Raw genomic sequence first — 20,721 nt, 5'->3', positions numbered from 1 at the left:
GGACAGCATGTAGTTAGCGGTGTCCTTAGCCCGTACCTGCCGAAGGACTGTGTTAGGACACTACCAGCTAAGGAGAAGATTGAATACAAGTTAACCCGTGCATGATACTCATGCATTCTAGTCAAATCAAGCTACTTAAGGTGTTAAAAAGGTTCTTGTCATGCATTTGGGCCATAGCCCAGGCCTCCTCAGGGGAAGAGCGTTACTTCCCGACGTAAGCGCCCTTTTTTAACGTGGTTTTGTCCACATGTCACCACCTCATCATTCTTCTCAATCACCTCATCCTTCATTTTCATCGCCACATCTATCCAGACACAGGGATCTCTCTCAGCGGTCCTGAGTATCACACTCCTCTCACTCTGTCACCCCCGGCAACCACCAACCACTCCCCACTGTCACCCCCGGCAACCACCAACCACTCCCAACTGTCACTTCTCCTTCAAGAAAAATATATATATATTTTTTTTAAATCTTTATAAACACTTTTAACAATTAAGAAATTAAATTAACAAATTAAAAACATCTTAGTATACCAAATTTCAGCCCTTTCTGAATTTTTTTTTCCACACACACACTAAGAATTTAGTAGGTCAGTGTATAACTCCGCCCAGCAGGTGGCGCTGCAGCTTGGTTTTATTTTTTCCACACACACACACAGACAGACAGACTAACACACGCCACTAAGCATTTATATTATAGATTACCTACTATTTACAACTATGGAAGTAACATCAGAGCCAGGATTAATGCGAGTACTCACGCAACTGAGGAAAATATTTTTTAAAAAGGACTCAAAACATTTCACTGACGATTGTAATGAACTGAGACATAGTATACATATGCCGATGTTTTTATTGATTATATATTTGAGAATAAAATACAGAAATATATTTTATATCTTATTTGGACTATTTTGAATGTAAGATGTGGCGCCAGGGATAGAAATATTGTATATGGTTGAAATTCTAGCAGTCCGGATACTGCTACTAATCCTGACATTTCATTCAAATGTGCCTATAGTATATTTTGGTACTGTAATACAAGGCAGCCTTAATTACATTCTTAAGAGAAGCGCTATTTTCACTATTTATTAATTCCTCTTCAGATAAAGCCCTGATGAAATGGAAGGGAATTCGAGGACTTGGATGAATCTATGTATGAAGAGGTGTCTTTCAGTTTAATATCTACAGTAATCAATGCTAGAGATCATTAGAGTCAAACTAAATATATAATTTGCATCCATTATAAACTATGCTGATTAAAGGCAATGGTTATTATCCATATGAATACCTGTGGAAAATATCACACAGCATTGGGAACGTTTATGCACTTGGAATAGGAATGTCCCCTAATCCCAGACTATGCTATATTAATGTTTAAATAAGACTCACAAAACTGACTCTCCAGCAGCTTATCTTTCAGGCTAGTGGAGGATAGTGCCGACAAAGCTCAAGAGATTCTTATGAAGACTATGCATGTCCTATGCAAAGAAATATATTGCTAAACTTTATAAATATGTGACACAGGCACTGCTGTGCAACTGTGTATATGCCAGGGTAGGAAAAAAACTGCATCTCCTAGCAAGCTCCACTGCTGCTGGGGAGATGCCAGAGGAGAAGTTAAGCCAGCCCCGTGTATATGCCTACACAAAGGGAGAGAAAAAGGCGCCAAAATATGGGGAAATGTGAGGAAAAAATCTGAGGGAGAAGCCTGTGAAGACAGAAGCTGAAGGACGAATACACCAAGTTTTTGAGAGGAGAGAAAACAGAGCTGAAGCAGAGAGAGGCAGCAGCAACACAGCGAGAGAGATACTGAGAAGAAAGAAAAAATAGAAGCCTGAAGTTGTCATTTGGGACAGAATGGTAAACAGCCATTGCAGGGGAGTTGAAACAAGGAGCTTTGGAGTGGAGGAACTGCAGATAAGAATAGCTGGTTATATCACTTATTGGCTGGTGGGCTAATATACTACTCTTGGAATGAAGAGATTAGGAGTAGTGTGGGGAGTCCTGAAGATGTGTATTTGTGTTATGCTCTTGCTGATGCTAGGCTAAGATATCTTTTGCAAGATCAATAGAGATTAGGGAGAGAGGGTGGTTAGGTTTGAGAGACTGAGTTTGACCTACTTCAAGTAATATAGATGTTTGCTGAGCTAAAAAATTGCTACTGCTGTCAGAAGTTGTAGGACTACAGAAAAAAATAAAGCTGCTGAATAGAGAGAAGTGAGTTTGCCACCCACCATTTTGTGTGAATACATTTCAGCCCGTTATGACCAGCCATTTTGAGATTACAGAGAAATTTGTGCTATGTGCCACAAATCCCTGAGGAGACTATCCACGAATGCTATGAGTAAGCCTGACCTTTTTTATAGTGTACCCATAAAGAAGAGTCCTTCTTTATCGGCACATAAAGAAGGACATTTTCCTCTAATGCCTTATTATTTTCTTTCATCTCGGCTTTTACATATAAAAGTATTTGGACACCACTTTTGGAGTCAGAATGACAAGGTCGTGCTTGGTCATGACAGAACTTACAAGAAGATGCCTCAGTGACAGTTATAGAACTAGCACTCATAGAGAAAAGCGAAGGCCTCAATCTTTCCTTGCCACTGTGTGTGTAGAATGGCATGTTGGCAATTTTATTTTTTTCTGCCTGGATTACAGGTTTTTTTTCTTTACCAAGGTAAAGGTGTTTTTTTTACATTTTTGTTTCCCCGACTTAAAAACACTATGCACTTTAACACAGGCTTTAGCAGATGATTTAGAGGGATTACTATCATGTCTTCTGTGTACTGCTGTGAATCCATTTTGATAACATAGTAAAATGTCACTGCAGATTTTGAAGAACACTGCCAGCCCTATTATTTCTATTTCAGCAATGACAATTCGCAATGGAGCTGTCCTGTTTCTGTGTTAGCTATAACACAGTAGAATGTCACTGGAGACGTTGAAAAACACTGCTACCCCTCCTTTCTTTCTTTCCTATGACACTGACCAACTGCACTAGAGACTGCCAAGAACCGTACTACCCCTTCTGTGTCTCTCTGTGAAATGGCACTGGATCGCCGTGGAGGGTGGCACTTATAGAATCCAAAACTCGCAAGATCCGACGACGTAACAACGACGTTTTGACTCGGTTTTAATTCTGAGGGCACGCGAAAGTACCGAGCCAGCTCGGCACTCGGATCTGCTAAGTTCGGGTGGGTTCAGTTCTCAGGGAATCGAGCCTGAGCATCTCTACATAAAGTGTTTTTTTAAACCCAAATTAATTTTGAGAAATGTAAATTGTTATTTATCGCAAAGTTAGCGGATATCCACATGAATGCTATTTTGTAACGCTTGCAATTAGAAGAGTGAATTAACAAGGACAGTCAATAAGGATGCAAGCGCATATCTGTCCCATTTGCTGAGTGCTGCTTACAAAATAAAGAAAAATGGTTAATACAAGTTAAAATATAACGTTTATTAATGTAGTTAATAATGAAAAGGAGACACCATATCTCGAATCTCTTTTATCTATAACAATATTATTACAAAATATGTTTTAACCCTTGTTCGCTCTACTTTAGCAAAATCTGTATTTTCCAACTCATTTCAACATTGATCTTATCTACCCAAAGACCTACTATTCACCCTTTGTACAGGGACAAGTGCTGCTTCTTTGTTAACTGTATATATTTTTGTACTCTTCATTTTTGGAATAGGAAGGTTACTAATAAGGTTAATAAAATTCCAGGTCACATTCTCCCTCTGCTTTTACTGGTATATTTTTAACTAACCAGAGGTATGGGAATGGAAGAGGGAGAGGATAAGATACAGAAGAAGGGAACTGGAGAGTCTACGTTCAGTCCTACTGCCACATTCACCTGAAAAGCGTATAAGGTCAAGGGAGTGTGGGGGACATATCAGCCGATTTAACGTGCTGTAAAATAGTTATAAGTAGAAGGAGGAGCTCATGCATATTTAAGGAGATATATCCTTTTACATCTAGAATAGTTGGTGCAGAAACCCTAATTTATAAGAATAGGTGTTGACATATTTGCACCTTACACTGTATTATCATTGGCACATCAGTGATAACATGGGGAAGTATAACAGTGTATGGTTTAAAATACATGTTATCAGAATTATGAAATGCAGAATTCTGATAATTTTCAGAAATTGCTTCATAAGATTAGGTGTTACCAGTAGTCAAATAAAAACAAAAAACAACAAAGGCGTTGCTATAAGCTGCGACCTTATGGGGTCTTAAATAACAAGCCCTTTGTCATTGTTTCGTATTGTATTAGTAAAAAGGAATCTAAAGTGAGAATGAAATAAGATCTTCTGCCACTTGATGGGGAAGGGAGCAGACAAGACTCCATTAACTTTGGTGGAGAGGAGTGACTTGGGGTATTTTCCCTGTCTGGGCAGTTTAGATAAAGTCAATTGCTGAAATTTTATTATCTTGTGCTTCTCTAAATGGTATAAAGTCTAGTTCGTCGAAACGTATGAGGTTTTTATTTGATAATAATCTTAATCTGGAGAAACAATTGACCTGCAAAAAAAGGAAGAACTAAAATAATTTTGCAATGGCGAAACTGCCCCACAAAATTACTGCTTACATATGACCTAAATCACTACTAAAAGTACATAAACATAGAATTGCTTAGTGTTGCCTCACTGACACTGAGCTTATCGGTTGCCAAGCAACAGTATATTAACCTGTGTAAAGTAAATTAGAAACTAGCATAAAAACAAAATCACAAGTCTTTTTATGCCAGGGCTGTAGTTTAGCAAGGGGAAAAATAGATGTTTCCAGACAACAAGGTAAAATAGCTTTAGCCAACAGATGAGAAATGAAACATATGGTTAGAATACAGTTAATTTGCTTTTGTAATGATAAATTAAACAAAGTATGCGTGAGTTAGTCATGGAAAAGATGTCACTTTACTGAATTTTGAGAAACATTTCAGTTGTGAATCACAATTAAATTTAAAATCGTATAGCAAACTGGAAAATAAATCTGGAGGACTTGTCATCAGGTAGATAGTAGGTTTTTTTTTGTTTGTTTTTTTAAACCAAATAATCAAACAAATATAATTTCTAAAACTTGACCTCACTCAATGTAGAATTAATAATCTACATATAATTATAATAACAGTATTAACAAAATAACAATAAAAGAATATCTCTGTCTAGGAACAATCATCGGCTTATTTGCTTTGTTATTTTCCAGGCTCGCTGAGTAACGTAGCAACTGCATATATGCTCTGCGTTTGTGTCTACTTGTTCCACATTTTAGGAATTCTGTACCAAATATTTGTATTTAAAAAAAATAATAATAATTCAGTTCATAGGAACTCGTTATTTTACAAATGGATATCCCGAACTTGAATAGTATTTGTAGATATTCTTAATAAAATATCAAACAGAATACAACATGCATTAATATGGTTACATAACAATAATTAATATAAATTACTCTATGTTCTATAAATGTGCAGAAATTGATATTAATCAGTTAAAACAAAAGAGTCCTACGTGAATTAGTCAGCGGCACTGCCCAGTACGCGAGTACTTATGTAAAAGCCTGCTGGCATAATGTCCACACGGAAGGCAGTAAGACAAATTTATAGTTTTGATGCAAGGACATCTAATGCTTGTTTGGCCCTTCAAATTCTCCAAAAAGAAAAAATGAAGCCATCTGTGCTACTGGCTGCAATCTCCTACAGCTTCGGATCTGCAAATTAAATTAAGTAGTGAAATTCTGTTCTCTCAATCTGGTAGCAGGGCATGTTTGCATGGTTCTTTTATTAAATCATATAGTCCTCTCTCTGTACAATATTTAATGTAAGGATATTGTATCTTGGATGTCCAAGATTTCATCAGTCACAGGCTGTGTAAGCCTGATAGGCTGTGTCAGCAAGTGTGGATTTCTTCTAAGTGAGGATTTTTTTACAAGTCTATTAAAAATTTAGATAACATAGTAAGAGTTACACAAGAGTTGAACAAGAGGAGAACAAGAGGAGAACAAAAGGAGAATATGCTACCTGAAAACACTGCTACATGAGAAAAACATTCAACAATCATCTGGGAGCTCTGAAATCCTCCACCACCTGCATTGTGCACTGCCTGCACACACCCTGCTGATCCGTTTCTCAACCTTAATTCTTGCAGCTGCTGTTTTATTATGACTTGTTGGTTTCACGTATACTGTTGCTCGTATTCCCACCTTCAAAACACACTTGTTGCTCCACTTACCCACAATCTTTAACTGGCTTTCCCCTTGTTCCCCCTTGCACTCTGTTCATACACAGCAGCCTCAGTGCACCTTCCATTGTGGCTAATGTTGTATAATCCCTCTCCACTTCTGCCCCGCCACTGTCTTGTCTGTTTCTTACCTATCCCTTATCTCTGCTGTCCTAACTACTTCACATTGCCTTGCTGATTCTTTTACATATTTTCTTCCTCTTCACTCTCCTACTACTTCTACAGTCTCTCACTTTACTCACCTGTCCTATTCTCACCTATTTCTCACCTCACTTGTAACCTGTCACAGTCCTTTCCTTCTGCCATACTCTCATTTGTCTTTTCCATGCAAAATGTTTATTTTTATTTTTTTCTCTCCTATTTCATGACTTTGCAAGGTCTCAATTACTACATCTCCTGTACCTTACTACTCTGCATTCAACACTTCCACCCACTCCCCTCATGGCTCCCCACATCACTACTCCATACTACAGACCAAGCCTATCCCCTTCATCCCGTTACTCCTGCCTCCACCACATAATCACCCTTTCCCCCCCTAAACATCCAATCCCGCCAACCTTATTCCCCTGATTCCTCTTATTCACCTTCCCCTGTCCTGTGCACTCTGGAACGCAAGATGTGTGTGCAACAAACTCACTCCCATTCATGACCTCTTCTTCTCCCATTTCTTTGGTCTCCTGACCCTTACAGAAACGTGAATCTCCCCCTTTGATACTGCTTCCCCTGTTGCACTCTCCCACGAAGGGCTATCCTTCTACTACACTTCCCATCCTGGGGACTGCCAAGAAGGTGGTGTAGGTGTCCTACTGTCTCCTGGCTACACCTTCAGTGTTATTCCCAGTGAACCCTCCTTCTCCTTCAATTCCTTTGACGTTCACTCCATCCGCCTCTTCTCCCCAATCCACCTTCGTGTCTGCGGCCATCTATCGTCCCCCTGGCCCATCCTCTGAATTTCTTGATAACTTTGCCGCTTGGCTTTTCCATTTCCTCCCTTCTGATCTTCCCACTATTATCATTGGTGATTTTAACATCCCTACTGACTCTCCTATTACTACTGCTGGCTCTAAATTCCTCAGTCTCACTTTCTGCCATGGCCTCTCCCAATTGACAACTTCCACTACCCACGTTGATGGATACTTCCAGGATCTAGTGTTCTCCCTTCTCTGTGACATCTCCAACTTCTCCAATTCTGTCTTCCCCTGCTCTGACCACAATCTCCTTTCCTTTACACTTTCTTTACCCCTTGTCCCAACTTTTCCATCCAAAGGTGCTCAGAACACTGTGTTCCATCAACAGCATTGACCCCATCATCTTTGCGTCCACTCTCGAAACCCTTATCTTGCTCCCATTTCTTCCCTATCATGTCCCAATGCTGCTGTTTCTCTTTACAACTCCAGACTCTCTGTTGCCCTTGAAACTGCAGCTCCCGCCACCTCCCTTCATCCTTGCCAATCTAAGCCCCAATCCTGGCACTCCCCTCTTACTAAATTCCTCCAAAAGTGCTCCTGCTTCTCTGAACCTCAATGGTAGAAATACTGCTCCAATGTTGACTTCATCCACTATAAATCCATCCTTTCCTCCTACTATTCTGCCCTTGCTCTTGCCAAACAAACCTATTTTGCATCCCTCATCTCCTCCCTGTCAAGTAAACCCCAAAGTCTCTTTGCTACCATTATTTCTCTACTGTATCCTCCCCAATCTCCTCCCTGCTTGACCATCCTCACTTTTGACTTTGCCACCTACTTCAAAAGACAAAATTGACTACTTGCAATGATATCTGTTCTTGTCAGACTTGCCTCCCCCCACCTGCCCTCTCTATCACACGCTCTGCCAACCTTGGCTCCTACCCTCCTGTAACTGTGTCTGAGATCATCTCTCTTCTCTCCTCCTCTTCTTCTACAACTTGTCCTTAGATCCTGTCCCCTCCTTGTTCACCTCTTTAACCTCTCGCTCTCTCCACTGGTATCTTCCCCTCAGCCTTCAAGAATGCTCTCATCTCTCCTTGTCTCGAGGTACATACTACCCGGCCACTCTGCTCCGCCTCTGACCTCCGCCTCAATTCACCTCTCGTTACATCCTCCCATGCTCGCCTTCAAGGCTTCTGCCGTGCTGCCCCTAATCTTGGGAACTACCTAACCAAGTTATAGGTGATGAGAACAGGAGGGACGAGGGCACTAGAGCTTACAATCTAAAGGGAAATGGCCATACAAACGGTTGACACATGGGCATAAGCCAATATAAGTATCTTGCCTTAAGCTTCTGTAGAGCTCTGTTTTATAACAAAAGCGTGCATAAGTTTTAGTATACATTGCCATCACAAGCAATCGCCAACGTGAATCAATAAACAAACTTCCCTGTTTGCAGAAAAATATTCAAGGGCAGTCTTTTTTACCTCTTTTACATAAAACACTGTCTAGTTTTTAATCAGAGTAATACAGTCCCACTGACATACAGATGATAGCCTCCAGTCAGGAAAGAATAAGAATATATTTGATATAAAGCAATATAAAATATATGCACATTTATAAATAGATGTGGGGTTTAACCAATAGTGTTTTTACTTTTCATTCACAGCTAACTCGGCATGGAGTAATCAGGTGGATTAATTTGTTGGTTTTTTGGGGGGGTTTTAACAACCAAACTGCCCAGACATCTCTTGGCATGTGGAGCCAAAATAAATAATTAATCCAATTAAAATCTGATCAAAATCAGTTAGATTGTTATTGGGCATGTTTATAAAATCCAGCTGGAATATATAATATAAGATAGATGTAATAGCTCTCTTAAAATACATAGCAATGAAAATTAATGAAATCCGTATATATTTTGTAGGTATGTAATTAATAAATGATTACATTTTCTTCCTAAGGAAGTCTCCCTTACCCACCCTCCACTACTATGTCCCATCAAATAGCAGTCAAGTGGGGCGTACATGTAGGGACACTACACTTCACCTCTCGATCGCCATTGGACTTCCCTCAAAAGTGCCCTTTTCTGAGCCTTACAGGAGCAGATAGAATTTAAAGGGCGAGTGTACTGAAAGTGCCTCTGATGGACCAGGTACCACAGCGATCCAAACAGGCTCCGATTATAGTGCACACCTCTAGTTAACAACCATAGTAATCTTACAAGAAGGGTCCAATTCTAAAGAAATTCCAGCGTTCTAGTGGAGATACGGAGGGCGGTGAAATAGTGCCAGGGAAGGGACCATCACAAGAAAGTTAGTCATTGGCAGACTTCCTTAGAAAAAACCCCCCTCCTTTTTAAATTGAGTTTCCCATTAAATGAAGGGCGCTTTTTTCAAGACATATTGGTAAATATTTACTTCCAAAGAAATAAAGATCTTGCAAAACATGCCTTCCGGCTAAACAAATTAATGAGGAGATAACAAACTGTTCTACTCGTATTACAGGGATCATTTTATATAAGCCAATAAACTTTACCTTAACAGCCAACTTGTATCATTTGCCTCTAAAAGAGTGAATGTGTTTGAGAGTAAAAATGCTGCACATTCATTCCACTGTATTTAACCAGTTCAGAATCTAGAAACATCTGATATTGTTTTGGAACATTCTTGTGTTCTAAACCAAAAGGCAGCTTCAGGGCTTGACAATCTTCCAGGCTAACTGAATGATCTGGACAGGGCTACGGGTTCAGGTGCACTGTTCATGCTGGGGCCCTCTGCACAGCATGGCTCTGGGCAACAGACACAAATGAGGGTTAATGACTTTACTGGCTTCCAGGCAGCCAATTTCCTCTCTCTGCTCTTCATCGAACATTTGCTGTTCTAGTCATCAGCATGGCATGTGTTCCTGTGCCAACTTGTCTCAGACAAGAGATTGGTGTTTTCTGAAACGCCATTTGTGCCTCACTTCCCATCGACATTATGTTTTTCATACGCACATAATTTGACACCATGGGAATCTGATGGCAGAGATTGGATTTTTCTAGTATCTGTGTCATAGACTAAGGTTAAGAGTGCTAGTCAGAAACCTTGTCTGAATATCAGGATCAAATCTATGTAACAAAGCTGCAGAGTTCAGCCATATGTATCAAACAAAACGCAGAAGTAGATCCTTGCAAATGAGTCGCCATATGGTGCCTTATGGAATGCCACATTTCAGTAAATATGGCCCTTACAGCTCCTATGCTGCAGGCAACAAACATTACATTTTTATCTCTGTGGCATATGGATTAATTGTGCTTCACAATGCCATATGCTGTTAGCACTGCAAAGGAATAAATTAGTACATTACCTCTGGCTGAAATCTCAAAATGCATTCAATATTACAGAGGTCTAAAAATACACAAGTTAGTTTTACTAAATGTGCGTTAATCTTGCATTGCGTAGGTAAAAAACAGCATGTAACAAGTATGTACTAGAAAAGTGGAGTACACATTCCTAGGTGCTAACTGGCAAATATTAGCTCAGGGGGGAAAGACTCCGCTCAGCAGCCTATTAGAAACATTTTTTTTTAAAATCACTTAATTTTTATTGTAGAGTTTAGACAAAAGACCTAGTATAATGAAATAAAACAAATGAAACAAAAAACAAAACAAAAGATAAAGCTGCACAGCATAAATAGTTATATGATGTAGGCGAGTTTGAACCAAGCGGAACAGATGGACACATGGATATATATATATATATATATACACACACACACACACACACACACACATATATATATACATAGTGGACAGTTATAAAACTTGCCATCAGCTCCCACTATGAAGGAGCGGTTAGAATTAGAACTAGATTGGATTTTAATAAAGCAGGAACATTTTAAAAGGAAAACAAATGCAGGTAGCCCAGTGACCCAGCCCAAGGTAGTCCACCATGGGACTGGCCCAGGGGGCCCACAGCCAAGCCGTTCCTTTGCACCTATGGTTCCATCTGAATGTGCAAACTGCTTCGAAGCTGAGAGATTTGCAACAATTAAATGGCAGAAATCACAGCTTCCAAATATTTATTGTACCCAGAGAACTACAAAGCCGGTGTCACTGACAGAAAGGGCTCCTAAATGTTTGCACATGGCACACTGACTTTTGTTCTCCATTCTGTAAATTGGGCAAATACACAATAATTATGCAGTAAAAGGTATCAAATAAATCATGTTTAAGTGTGTACCCCACAGAGGTTATGCTCTTTTTCTACTCAGAGATTCAATAAAATGTGCAATTTGGCCAGGGATGACCAAACTAATTACCCAACTGAACAAACAGTTCCTGCTGAACGAATTGTGAAAAATTATACTAACAACATTGCATAGCCTGTATCTATATATGCAGGAGCCTGTAGGCACACAACCTTTGTGCTCTAAAAAACGCCTCATCTTCTAAACCACTTGTGGGCAACATGCGGCCTAGCCTTCTCTCATAGACGGCTGCTCCCAACCTTATTAGAACGGGGCAGCTGACTTCTGCATCACGTGACCTCCTTTCCACATTACAGGAAGGTCACACAGAATACTTGAAGGAGGAATAAATGCACTGTGCACTCCTTCCTGTGTATGGCCCCTTTGAAGGCTAGAGGGCTGCTTCTATGGCCATCCAACTACTTCATGTTGCCCCTCACTGATCAAAACACACCTCTTTCAAACAAATCATTTATTTTCCTGGCTGATCCTTTAACACAAAACAGAATATAGTTACACTACCTTGCACAATTAATTCCATTTCCAGAAAATCATGTAAATGTATAAGTCTCCAACTTCTGTTAAAATTTCCTCAATCTCTTAATTTATTTTTTTGCCAATGAAAGAACAAACTGCATGCTGTTCAAGCAAAGCACCACCTCTCAGCCTACCGTGCCGAACGTCAAATCAGGGTTTTTCACGTACTTACATGCAATTGCGGGTGGCAAGATCTCTGTGTATGAAGTTTTTTGCACTGAGATATTCCATGCCGCTGCAGATATCAATCATGAACCTGATTAAGGTTTGTACAGGCAGTGTCTGTGGACAAATAAATATGGTCCATTAGGCAAATCAATAGATACATTTAAGGTATCAATACAATGTTTTAAGTCATAAATTGCAACAGAGATGGCTTTGCATTTACATGCAACACACATATGCAAGTATGTACATATTCATGTGATTCCATCACACACTTGGAAAATGGAAACAGAAATAGCCAAAGGCCAACACATCTCACACAAAGGTGCAACAGTCAACCATCGGGAAGAACCTTGAAAAATATCCCTTTATGAGGGGTGAAACGCGTTGGTGGTAATAAACTGAACAGTGGGACAGACGATCTAGCAGAGAGAACTCTGGGAATTTCGAGCGCTTTCATCTGGGATTAAATAATTTACTTCTCTGTTATTTCATTATTCTCAGTCTAGTAGAACATCAAATCCCACCGCAGCTGGGGAACTGTTATGTATTGTATATGTGTTTTAATGTTAGTGCAATATGTTTACAATTATATAAAAGGCTAATGCACGAGATGCAGTTCTAACTTTTGTTTTTAATGCTATAACCGTGAACGATCAACACAATTTCAATATGGAGTGAAAACAATCGGATGACATGCCGATTAAATAAGTTCATTCTGTAAGCAGAACCACAAAAGGGGCTCTGGAGATTTGTATTGTTTGCTCACGGTGTACATTCTAGATGTCTTCCTTCCATTAATATCAACTGCTTGGACAAACTACTCATCTGAGGATACTTACCATACAATGACTTTCCATTTTTTGAAAAAAGAAAAAAAAGGCCTCTGAGGATCTACACTGTGATGAGTCTATATTAGAGGCTAAATAGAGTATTGTAAGTATGTAACCTATCTTTCTGTTCTCTGACTGCTGCATATGGTTAGCACTTCTACACTGTTAAAACTCTTAAGGGCTGATAAAAAAAAAAAAGTGAAAGCCTCAACGTTCAGAGTGGTAGATTTCTCAAACCTTCTAAAAAGGAGAGTTGGTGGTGTTGCCCATAGCAACCAATCAGATTCTAGCTATCATTTATCTAATGCATTCTAGAAAATGATAGCTAGAATTTGATTGGCTGCTATGGGCAACACCACAACTCTCCTTTTTAGAAGGTTTGATAAATCTACCCCTATATATGAGGTTACCGTTGGCAAAAGGGCTTGTTTTTTATTTGCACTATAGAAAACATACTGGTAGATTAATTGGTTGCTGACAAAATGGATTCCCTCACGTGGTTATCCAATATTTGGCCCTCTTGGACACACTTGGAAGCGGGATCATGTTTGATGACATCTAGAGACCCCCATTTAATTGTTGGGACTTTACTGCTCTATGTATTGTTTATTTGTGTTACAGTTATCTATGTATGGAGCTGGCATTCCTATATGTGTGAACCATCTAGCGCTGTAAGTTACCAAATATTTGTTTCAAAATCTGTTTAGGAGTTGGTGGCTCCTTCTATGGTAATTTAGGCTGCTTTTTTGGTATATATCAGCGCCCACTCTTGATTACATTGTATTATACTTTATTTTGACATTTGCTCCCATTAATCAATTTTGTACTAGACTGACAAAGTTAGAATCTGATTAGTTGTTATTGGCAACTTATTATAGAAGCTATTAGGCCAGCACTGTTTTAAATTCCAACTACTATTCAACATGTCTTTGCTTAGATATACATAGAGGTGAAACTATTTCTCTGTATAGGCTATAAATCCCCAAGGTACTGTATTTTGAGAATCTTATCCCACATGTAGTAGATTAACTGGATATAAAGGGATTATTGGACGGACAGTTATTGGCAGTTTACTGAACGTCATGTTCTGTCTGCAAAGTCTTTTCACATTACTCTTTATATATTCATATCATATAAGGGAAAAAGTGTACTTTTAAGACTTAAAAGGCATAGTTGCATTTCAGCCAGGGTTCTGTTTCGAAGAGTTGGATTTCCAGCAATTTGATTGGTCAATAGTGCCGGCCATTTACAACAAGGGCATTTGGTACTCTGGCTGTTTAATAGCGGTGGCTATCTAGAAGAGTGAGGATAACCACTAGACGGCTCACAGCTCCGATTGGTTGATTTGGGCTTTCATAACATTCTTACCATCCCTATCTCAGATAAAAGACCTTTGGAGACAGCCAGCAGAGCCCTACAACCTTTGATACTCATTAAAACCAGTTTGATGGCTGGTATCACGTGGAAGAGATTTTTCTAAGCTGGAATAATACAGAATTCAATAACCCATGTGACATCAGCCTTACAACTCACCAATGCAAAGGCTTTTTTTTTTTTTCTTTTTTTTAAAAAATAAAAATAAAATAAAAATGAAAAAAATAATAATTTCCAAGTGATTTAAAAGATCACGCTGTGAAAAATCACAGCATGATCCAGTTCTCAAAAGAAAACCTAAGGGAGAAATACTGCAGGCACAGGTAACAGACACGAATGAACGATGCCACAAAAGCATTTGTTGATGTTGGATTTTTTATAGCTTCATGTGTGATCGCAGAACGATAATTACTAAAGTTAAATAAGTAAGGATCAACAACAACAAAACAATTAAAAACAAGCATGTAAAGAAGAAGACCCCTTCACTTACAATGGGCTCTTCTCCAATGCGTGACATCAGTAGGAAGGTGTGAAGATCGCCATGCTTCATGAACGGTAGAATCACCATCGGAACCGGCAGTCTTCCCTTGGTACGACTTCTCAAACTTACCCCTGAGTTTGAAAGGAATATGCAGAATTAAAATCACCTGACTCACAAGGTTACTGGATGAATGGCCAAGATGGAATTTGAGTATAAATTGATCACAAACAATATATTTCTATATTAGTGTATAGGATATTACTACATTTTTTTTACAATGTAAACAAGTAATATAGGGAAGCATAATCACTTCAATCAGTACAAACACCATAACTATTACCAGGTGATACTGAAGTTAAATTCAAATTCGGAAACATCTTACTTGATGACTTTTATTAGCAACATACAACTTTGTGAAATGGCGACAATAGCTGGCTATAAGAATGTACCAGCTAAACCTTTGAAAGTGTTGTTGTGCGATTTGTTTTCATACCCAGACAGCCGGACTAGAAGATAGGGGAGGTATATACTCATTAAATGGAACACTGAGCTGATTTTTAATGTCCCTTTTCTGCCTTACTCTGACAATGGAAAATTGAATGTAGACTTTTTTTGAAACACACTCATAAGGTTATTCAACTAGTGGTGATTCAGAGCTTTCTGTGACCCTCAGCTCTCGCTTGAATCCCTATAGGATCTGCTTCCAAATTTGTATTTACAACAAATAGGGAACTATTCAATTTCTGCGTTTCATCAAAAGCGAAAACACAAGGAATTTATTACTCATGTGCAATGCACCCAATGAGATTTTTTTTTCCGGTCTTTGTAATCTAATGGGAGAAAAAAAACCCAAACACAACAGCTCTCCATGAATGTTTAATGCTGTGATACAGAGTCCCATTAGCCAATCACAAGCATTTTCTCACACTAGCCAGCAGCTAATATAGGCCCATTGGATTACCAAGAGAGAAGCATTTTTTTTATTGGATTACAAATACAGGAGAATTCTCCACTGGATTACCATGAAGAACAACGATCAACAACTTTTCATAATAAAGTGGTGATCAAGGGGTTTCGATGAGTTTTTTAATTCAAATAAACTTTTAAAATAAACTTACCGTATATACTCGTGTATAAGCCGACTTTTTCAGCACATTTTTTATGCTGAAAAAGTCCCCCCTCGGCTTATACACGAGTGAACTTACCTGGTCTCCGGTCCCTCAGCTCTTTACTTCCGCAGTGGAACGCATGTGCGTTCCAATGACAGGAAGTTCGGCATTTGGAACGCAAGTTTGCGTTCCAAATGCCGAACTTCCTGTCATTGGAACGCACATGCGTTTCACTGCGGAAGTAAAGAGCTGAGGGACCGGAGACCAGGTAAGTAAGTAAAAGGCTGAACATTCCTAATATATTGTACTGAAGATTAATAACTGTTATGGATTTGTCAGACTAGACTGAGTGAGCCTTTGAGTGAGCACTATAGGGCGACATTCATGACCCAGTACGATTAGTAGACGCGTGTTCCAGCCATGTACACATCAAGGAGGGATTTTCATTGGCATGTTTCTGGCAGATATGACACAAGTAACAATGTTCTCCAACATCCATTTAGTCTGCCATGATAGGTAGTGCTCGGCAAACGCACACAAGTATCTGGTAAATCTATTCTTGCCCGTTGAAAATCTCTTGTCTGGCTTTCAAACAGGACACTTAAATAAATGAATCATGTCTGCTGAACACTTCATCATATCCACATAGGTTTCAACCACAGAAGTCCATTTATATTTAAATATGGACATTTTCATTGTCACTGCTATTCCTTCTGATGTGTGGGCTCTATTGATTGCTGAATGTTTTCATTTCTTGAAACATTTTTTTTTTGCAACAATCTTTGCGCTTGCAGTGGCTGTAGGGAGGCTGGAATGTGCAAAATGTATAATATTACTTTATATAAAGTGCAAAACTAAATCTTAAACAGTTATAGCTTTCTAATCTTTCCTTTGCTCTGTACACACCAGAATAGTCTTCAGTCCAAAAGAGAAAATGTAATGTAGCTGCAGGTCAGGGAGATGTACAGTAGTTTGTAGTAACACTGACGTGCTAGAACTTACTGACTGGTTAGCCAGTGCTGTAAAGGAATAATTATTTTTTTCTCTTCCCTGTGGCAACATACTAGTAGGTTAATCAATCTCTCGGTCTCTCTCTCTCTGTCTCCCCTCATTAGGTAATAATAGCTGTATATGTATTTATCTAATGCATAGAAGCCATCCCCCAATATTTTTATTTTTTAAATTTACCAGTAGCTGCTGCATTTCCCACCCTAGGCTTATACTCGAGTCAATAAGTTTTCCCACTTTTTTGTGGTAAAATTAGGTGCCTCGGCTTATATTCGGGTCGACTTATACTCGAGTATATACGGTATATTGTGGAATTACATATTTCAGCAGGCTCTGGCAGCCAATGACGGAAAGGGCATGCTGTCTATAGTTCAACAAGCTTCAGCATACCCTTACAGTCAATGGCTGCCAGTGCCTGCTGAAACATGTACATATTCAATTCCGATCCCGATCCGCGGTAACGCGCGTTACCGCGGAAAATGCGCACTACTGCCGGTAATACAGTACCGCAATAACGCGGATTTTCGTACGCAGCCCTATGGGCTGCGAACGAAAATCCACGTTATTGCGGTACCGTGGATTAAGTTTGCGGCTCGTTCCGGCGCGATCCCACGGATCGGGATCGGAATTGAATATGCCCCGTAGTTTCACAATAACAAGACAAAATTGCTGGTGAATCAAAGCTCCATACAAAACTTCTCTCCACACCCTGCATTTTTTCACGAGATCCTACAAGCAAAAGCCTCGTGTTGTCCGTTTAGGACAGTACTGCTAGTCTAAAAACAGACATTAGAGTGTACTTGAATAGCAGTATGCAGTACTACGCCACTTGTAATCAAGATGGAGCTTAATCGGTGCTGTACACTTTGTAATGACCGTATAGGTCAAAATTATCTAAAACCTAAATGGTTATCTCATTCCTCACTGTAAATGCCAACGTTTGTCAAATTCTAAAAATGTAAACGTGATTACATAGTGTAACATAAAATCACAACATGAAAAAGAAATAGAAACTTGCTTTGCAGTACAATCTACACTGCCTTGTTTTTTTAAAATGTAGTGAAACGAGATGATGGGTCTGATTCATTACGGAACATAAATGCATACGTGCTGTATTTTGCGCAAATTTGCACTGCGCATGCGCAGAACCGGACAGTACGTCAGTGAACGCAGCAACATCCAATTCATCTTCGAGTGCAAAGGTCCTTTACTACAGCCTATGATTTCATGGAAAGAACTGAAAGTGGAATGGGCTTCTGCATGTAGTCAATGTACTGTTAGGGTGTGCCAAGGTAGAGCGCACGCAGCAGCTTCAGATTCAAGCTTTGGGCATCTGAAAGGTATGTGTTTTCCAGTCATCACTTGCACCAGCTGATGAGTCGCATATGCAAGCTATAACATGTGTTTGCATTTTAGGTACAGTAGACATTAATAACTTCCTAACAAGTGTGTTTTTTTCTTTTTTAATGTTCTGTCATTGATGACTATATTATTAACAGGTAACAATCATTGAATAGTTTTTTTGTTTTTTTCTGTGGGCTCTTTTGTGACTATATTCCACATAAGAATTGGACGTATCCTGCAGTGTATTGTCTGACTAGACCTATATTGATCAAGAGACTTATTTTTACATTTGCTCCTTGTTGAATACTGATGTGCTTATGCCTGATGTACGTATGTTGATGAATCAGGCCTGGTCTGTTCGAAGGTTATTTTGATGGAAAAGCCACCAGATGGCACTGTTCTATTATTGTTTATGTAATAATTATACTGATAACTGTATCATCATCTATTTAGCGCCACTAATTCCGCAGCGCTGTACAGAAAACTCACTCACATCAGTCCCTGCCCCAAAGGAGTTACAGTCTAAATTCCCTAACACAAACACACACCCAGACTAGGGTCAATTTGATAGCTGCCAATTAACCTACCAGTATGTTTTTGAAGTGTGGGAGGAAACCGGAGCACCTGGGGGAAACATACGCAAACACGGGGAGAAAATACAAACTCCACATAGATAAGACCATGGTCGGGAATCAAACTCATGACCCTAGTTCTGTGAGGCAGAACTACTAACCACTTAGCCACTGTGCTGCCCATGCAAAGAGTTTAAAAGCTACAAGTCCATATTTAATGGGTCAAATTTCTAACATACTCAGCTGATGAATCATTTTAATTTAAATGTGCGTCTGTGTTTGCAAGTACAAATGCTGCACATTGTAAAATATTCAGTTCATTAAGTATCCAATATTGTTTTTTGGAACAATCTCCTGTCCTAGAACTAAATGACAACCCAATACTTGACTAATGGTCTGAGCAATGTGCGGGATCAGGTTCTGGTTCTGCACACGGCAGCTCTAGGAAGTAGACAAATGTTAACCAACACTGCTACCATTTTCTATGCTACTAGGTGACACTGTATTACTCCTTGTACAGTAATGTTTTACTAAACACACAGTGTATGTGTAAATAAACCCTGGTTAATTTGAACTGGTGACCAAGCCTCTCCAGCTATCTTTTCTTGGCTGCGATAAGAACTAGCCAGTACAAAGGCAAAGAGAAAACACTCCACTTTTCTTTGTGACAAAATATTTATAGCCACTGAGAGCAGACCTAACCTTCAGTCCAAACGTTTATGAAGATAGTATTTATAGAATTCTGCTATCATGGCCACACAATCCAGTTCTTCGTTCTACCACAAATATGGGATTTGTGGTCAGTTTGGCTACACACTTGGAAAGTCATATTTCTGAACTAACAGATTTAAATGTAATATCCTTGCTTTCAGGTCCTCAGTGACCTCCTTCACACAGATTGTGTTCCTCAGTTATGGCTGACCTAATTTTCAGTTCTAGCCAGTCAAATCTGATTGGACCCTATTTTGACATATTCAGAATGAATGTTTGGGGGGGGATTTCACAAATGTGGCCAACAAGTATTTACAAACCATTATTAAATATGACATTAATTTATTTAGAAAGGTTTCTGAATTAAATGTCACCACCACTGAAATGTTACAATGTCTTTTTTTACCATCAAGTATTTTAGGGCACCAAATCAGTGTCACAATAAAAAACTATCAAATTCAGTTGAAACAAACACTTAACATATGTGGGGAAAGGTTAAGCTTTGGAGAGAACAAAATATTTTCACACAGACATGCATTAAATATTCTGTTACATGGGCTTTCATGTTGGTAATATTATGTAAAGTGAATTTCCCTCTGTGTTGACATAACGATAGGAAATCGATATTCCTATATCTGATTGCTACTACTGCTGACATAGCAACAATCTTCATAATACTCATTTTCAAAGCCAAATGCATTTAGCCCATGTGATAGATGGAAGGGCAGATAAATAATGGAATGAAAAAAACAAACCAAAAAAAACCATACAAACTGATCTATGGTACTGTGTTATGTGGACCTGGGATTTATTTCATTTAAATATTAAGGCAGCGCGGTAGATAGTGTTAGCACTTCTGCCTCACAGCACTGGAGTTATGAGTTTGATTCCCAGCCATGGTCTTATTTGTATCTTTGAGGAGTTTGCATGTTCTCCTGTTTGCGTGGGTTTCCTCCGGGTGCTCCGTTTTCCTCCCACACTCCAAAAACATACTGGTAGGTTAATTGGCTGCTATCAAATTGACCCTAGTCTCTCTCTCTGTTTGTGTGTGTGTGTGTGTGTGTATATGTTAGGGAATTTAGACTGTAAGCTCCAATGGGGCAGGGACTGATGTGAGTGCGTTCTCTGTACAGTGCTGCGGAATTAGTGGTGCTATATAAATAGATGATGATGGAAGTACAGTAGCTGGGAACAATCTCGT

General features: G+C 39.2%; 1 protein-coding gene across 1 annotated transcript in view; it reads right to left on the bottom strand.

Moving 5' to 3' along the window:
• The window catches only part of TYRO3 (TYRO3 protein tyrosine kinase), a 155,206-nt gene that overhangs the window by 19,636 nt on the left and 114,849 nt on the right, over positions 1–20,721 (bottom strand). The window contains exons 15-16 of the mRNA XM_075192721.1: positions 14,786–14,907; positions 12,096–12,205 (exon numbers count right to left, since the gene is read on the bottom strand). Of these exons, the coding sequence (XP_075048822.1) occupies positions 12,096–12,205; positions 14,786–14,907 (232 nt within the window). The remainder of the gene's footprint in view (positions 1–12,095; positions 12,206–14,785; positions 14,908–20,721) is intronic.

This window comes from Mixophyes fleayi, chromosome 12 (genome assembly GCF_038048845.1).
Source record: "Mixophyes fleayi isolate aMixFle1 chromosome 12, aMixFle1.hap1, whole genome shotgun sequence".
Taxonomy (NCBI): Eukaryota; Metazoa; Chordata; class Amphibia; order Anura; family Limnodynastidae; genus Mixophyes; species Mixophyes fleayi.
This window is presented reverse-complemented; position numbering and strand designations above follow the sequence as displayed.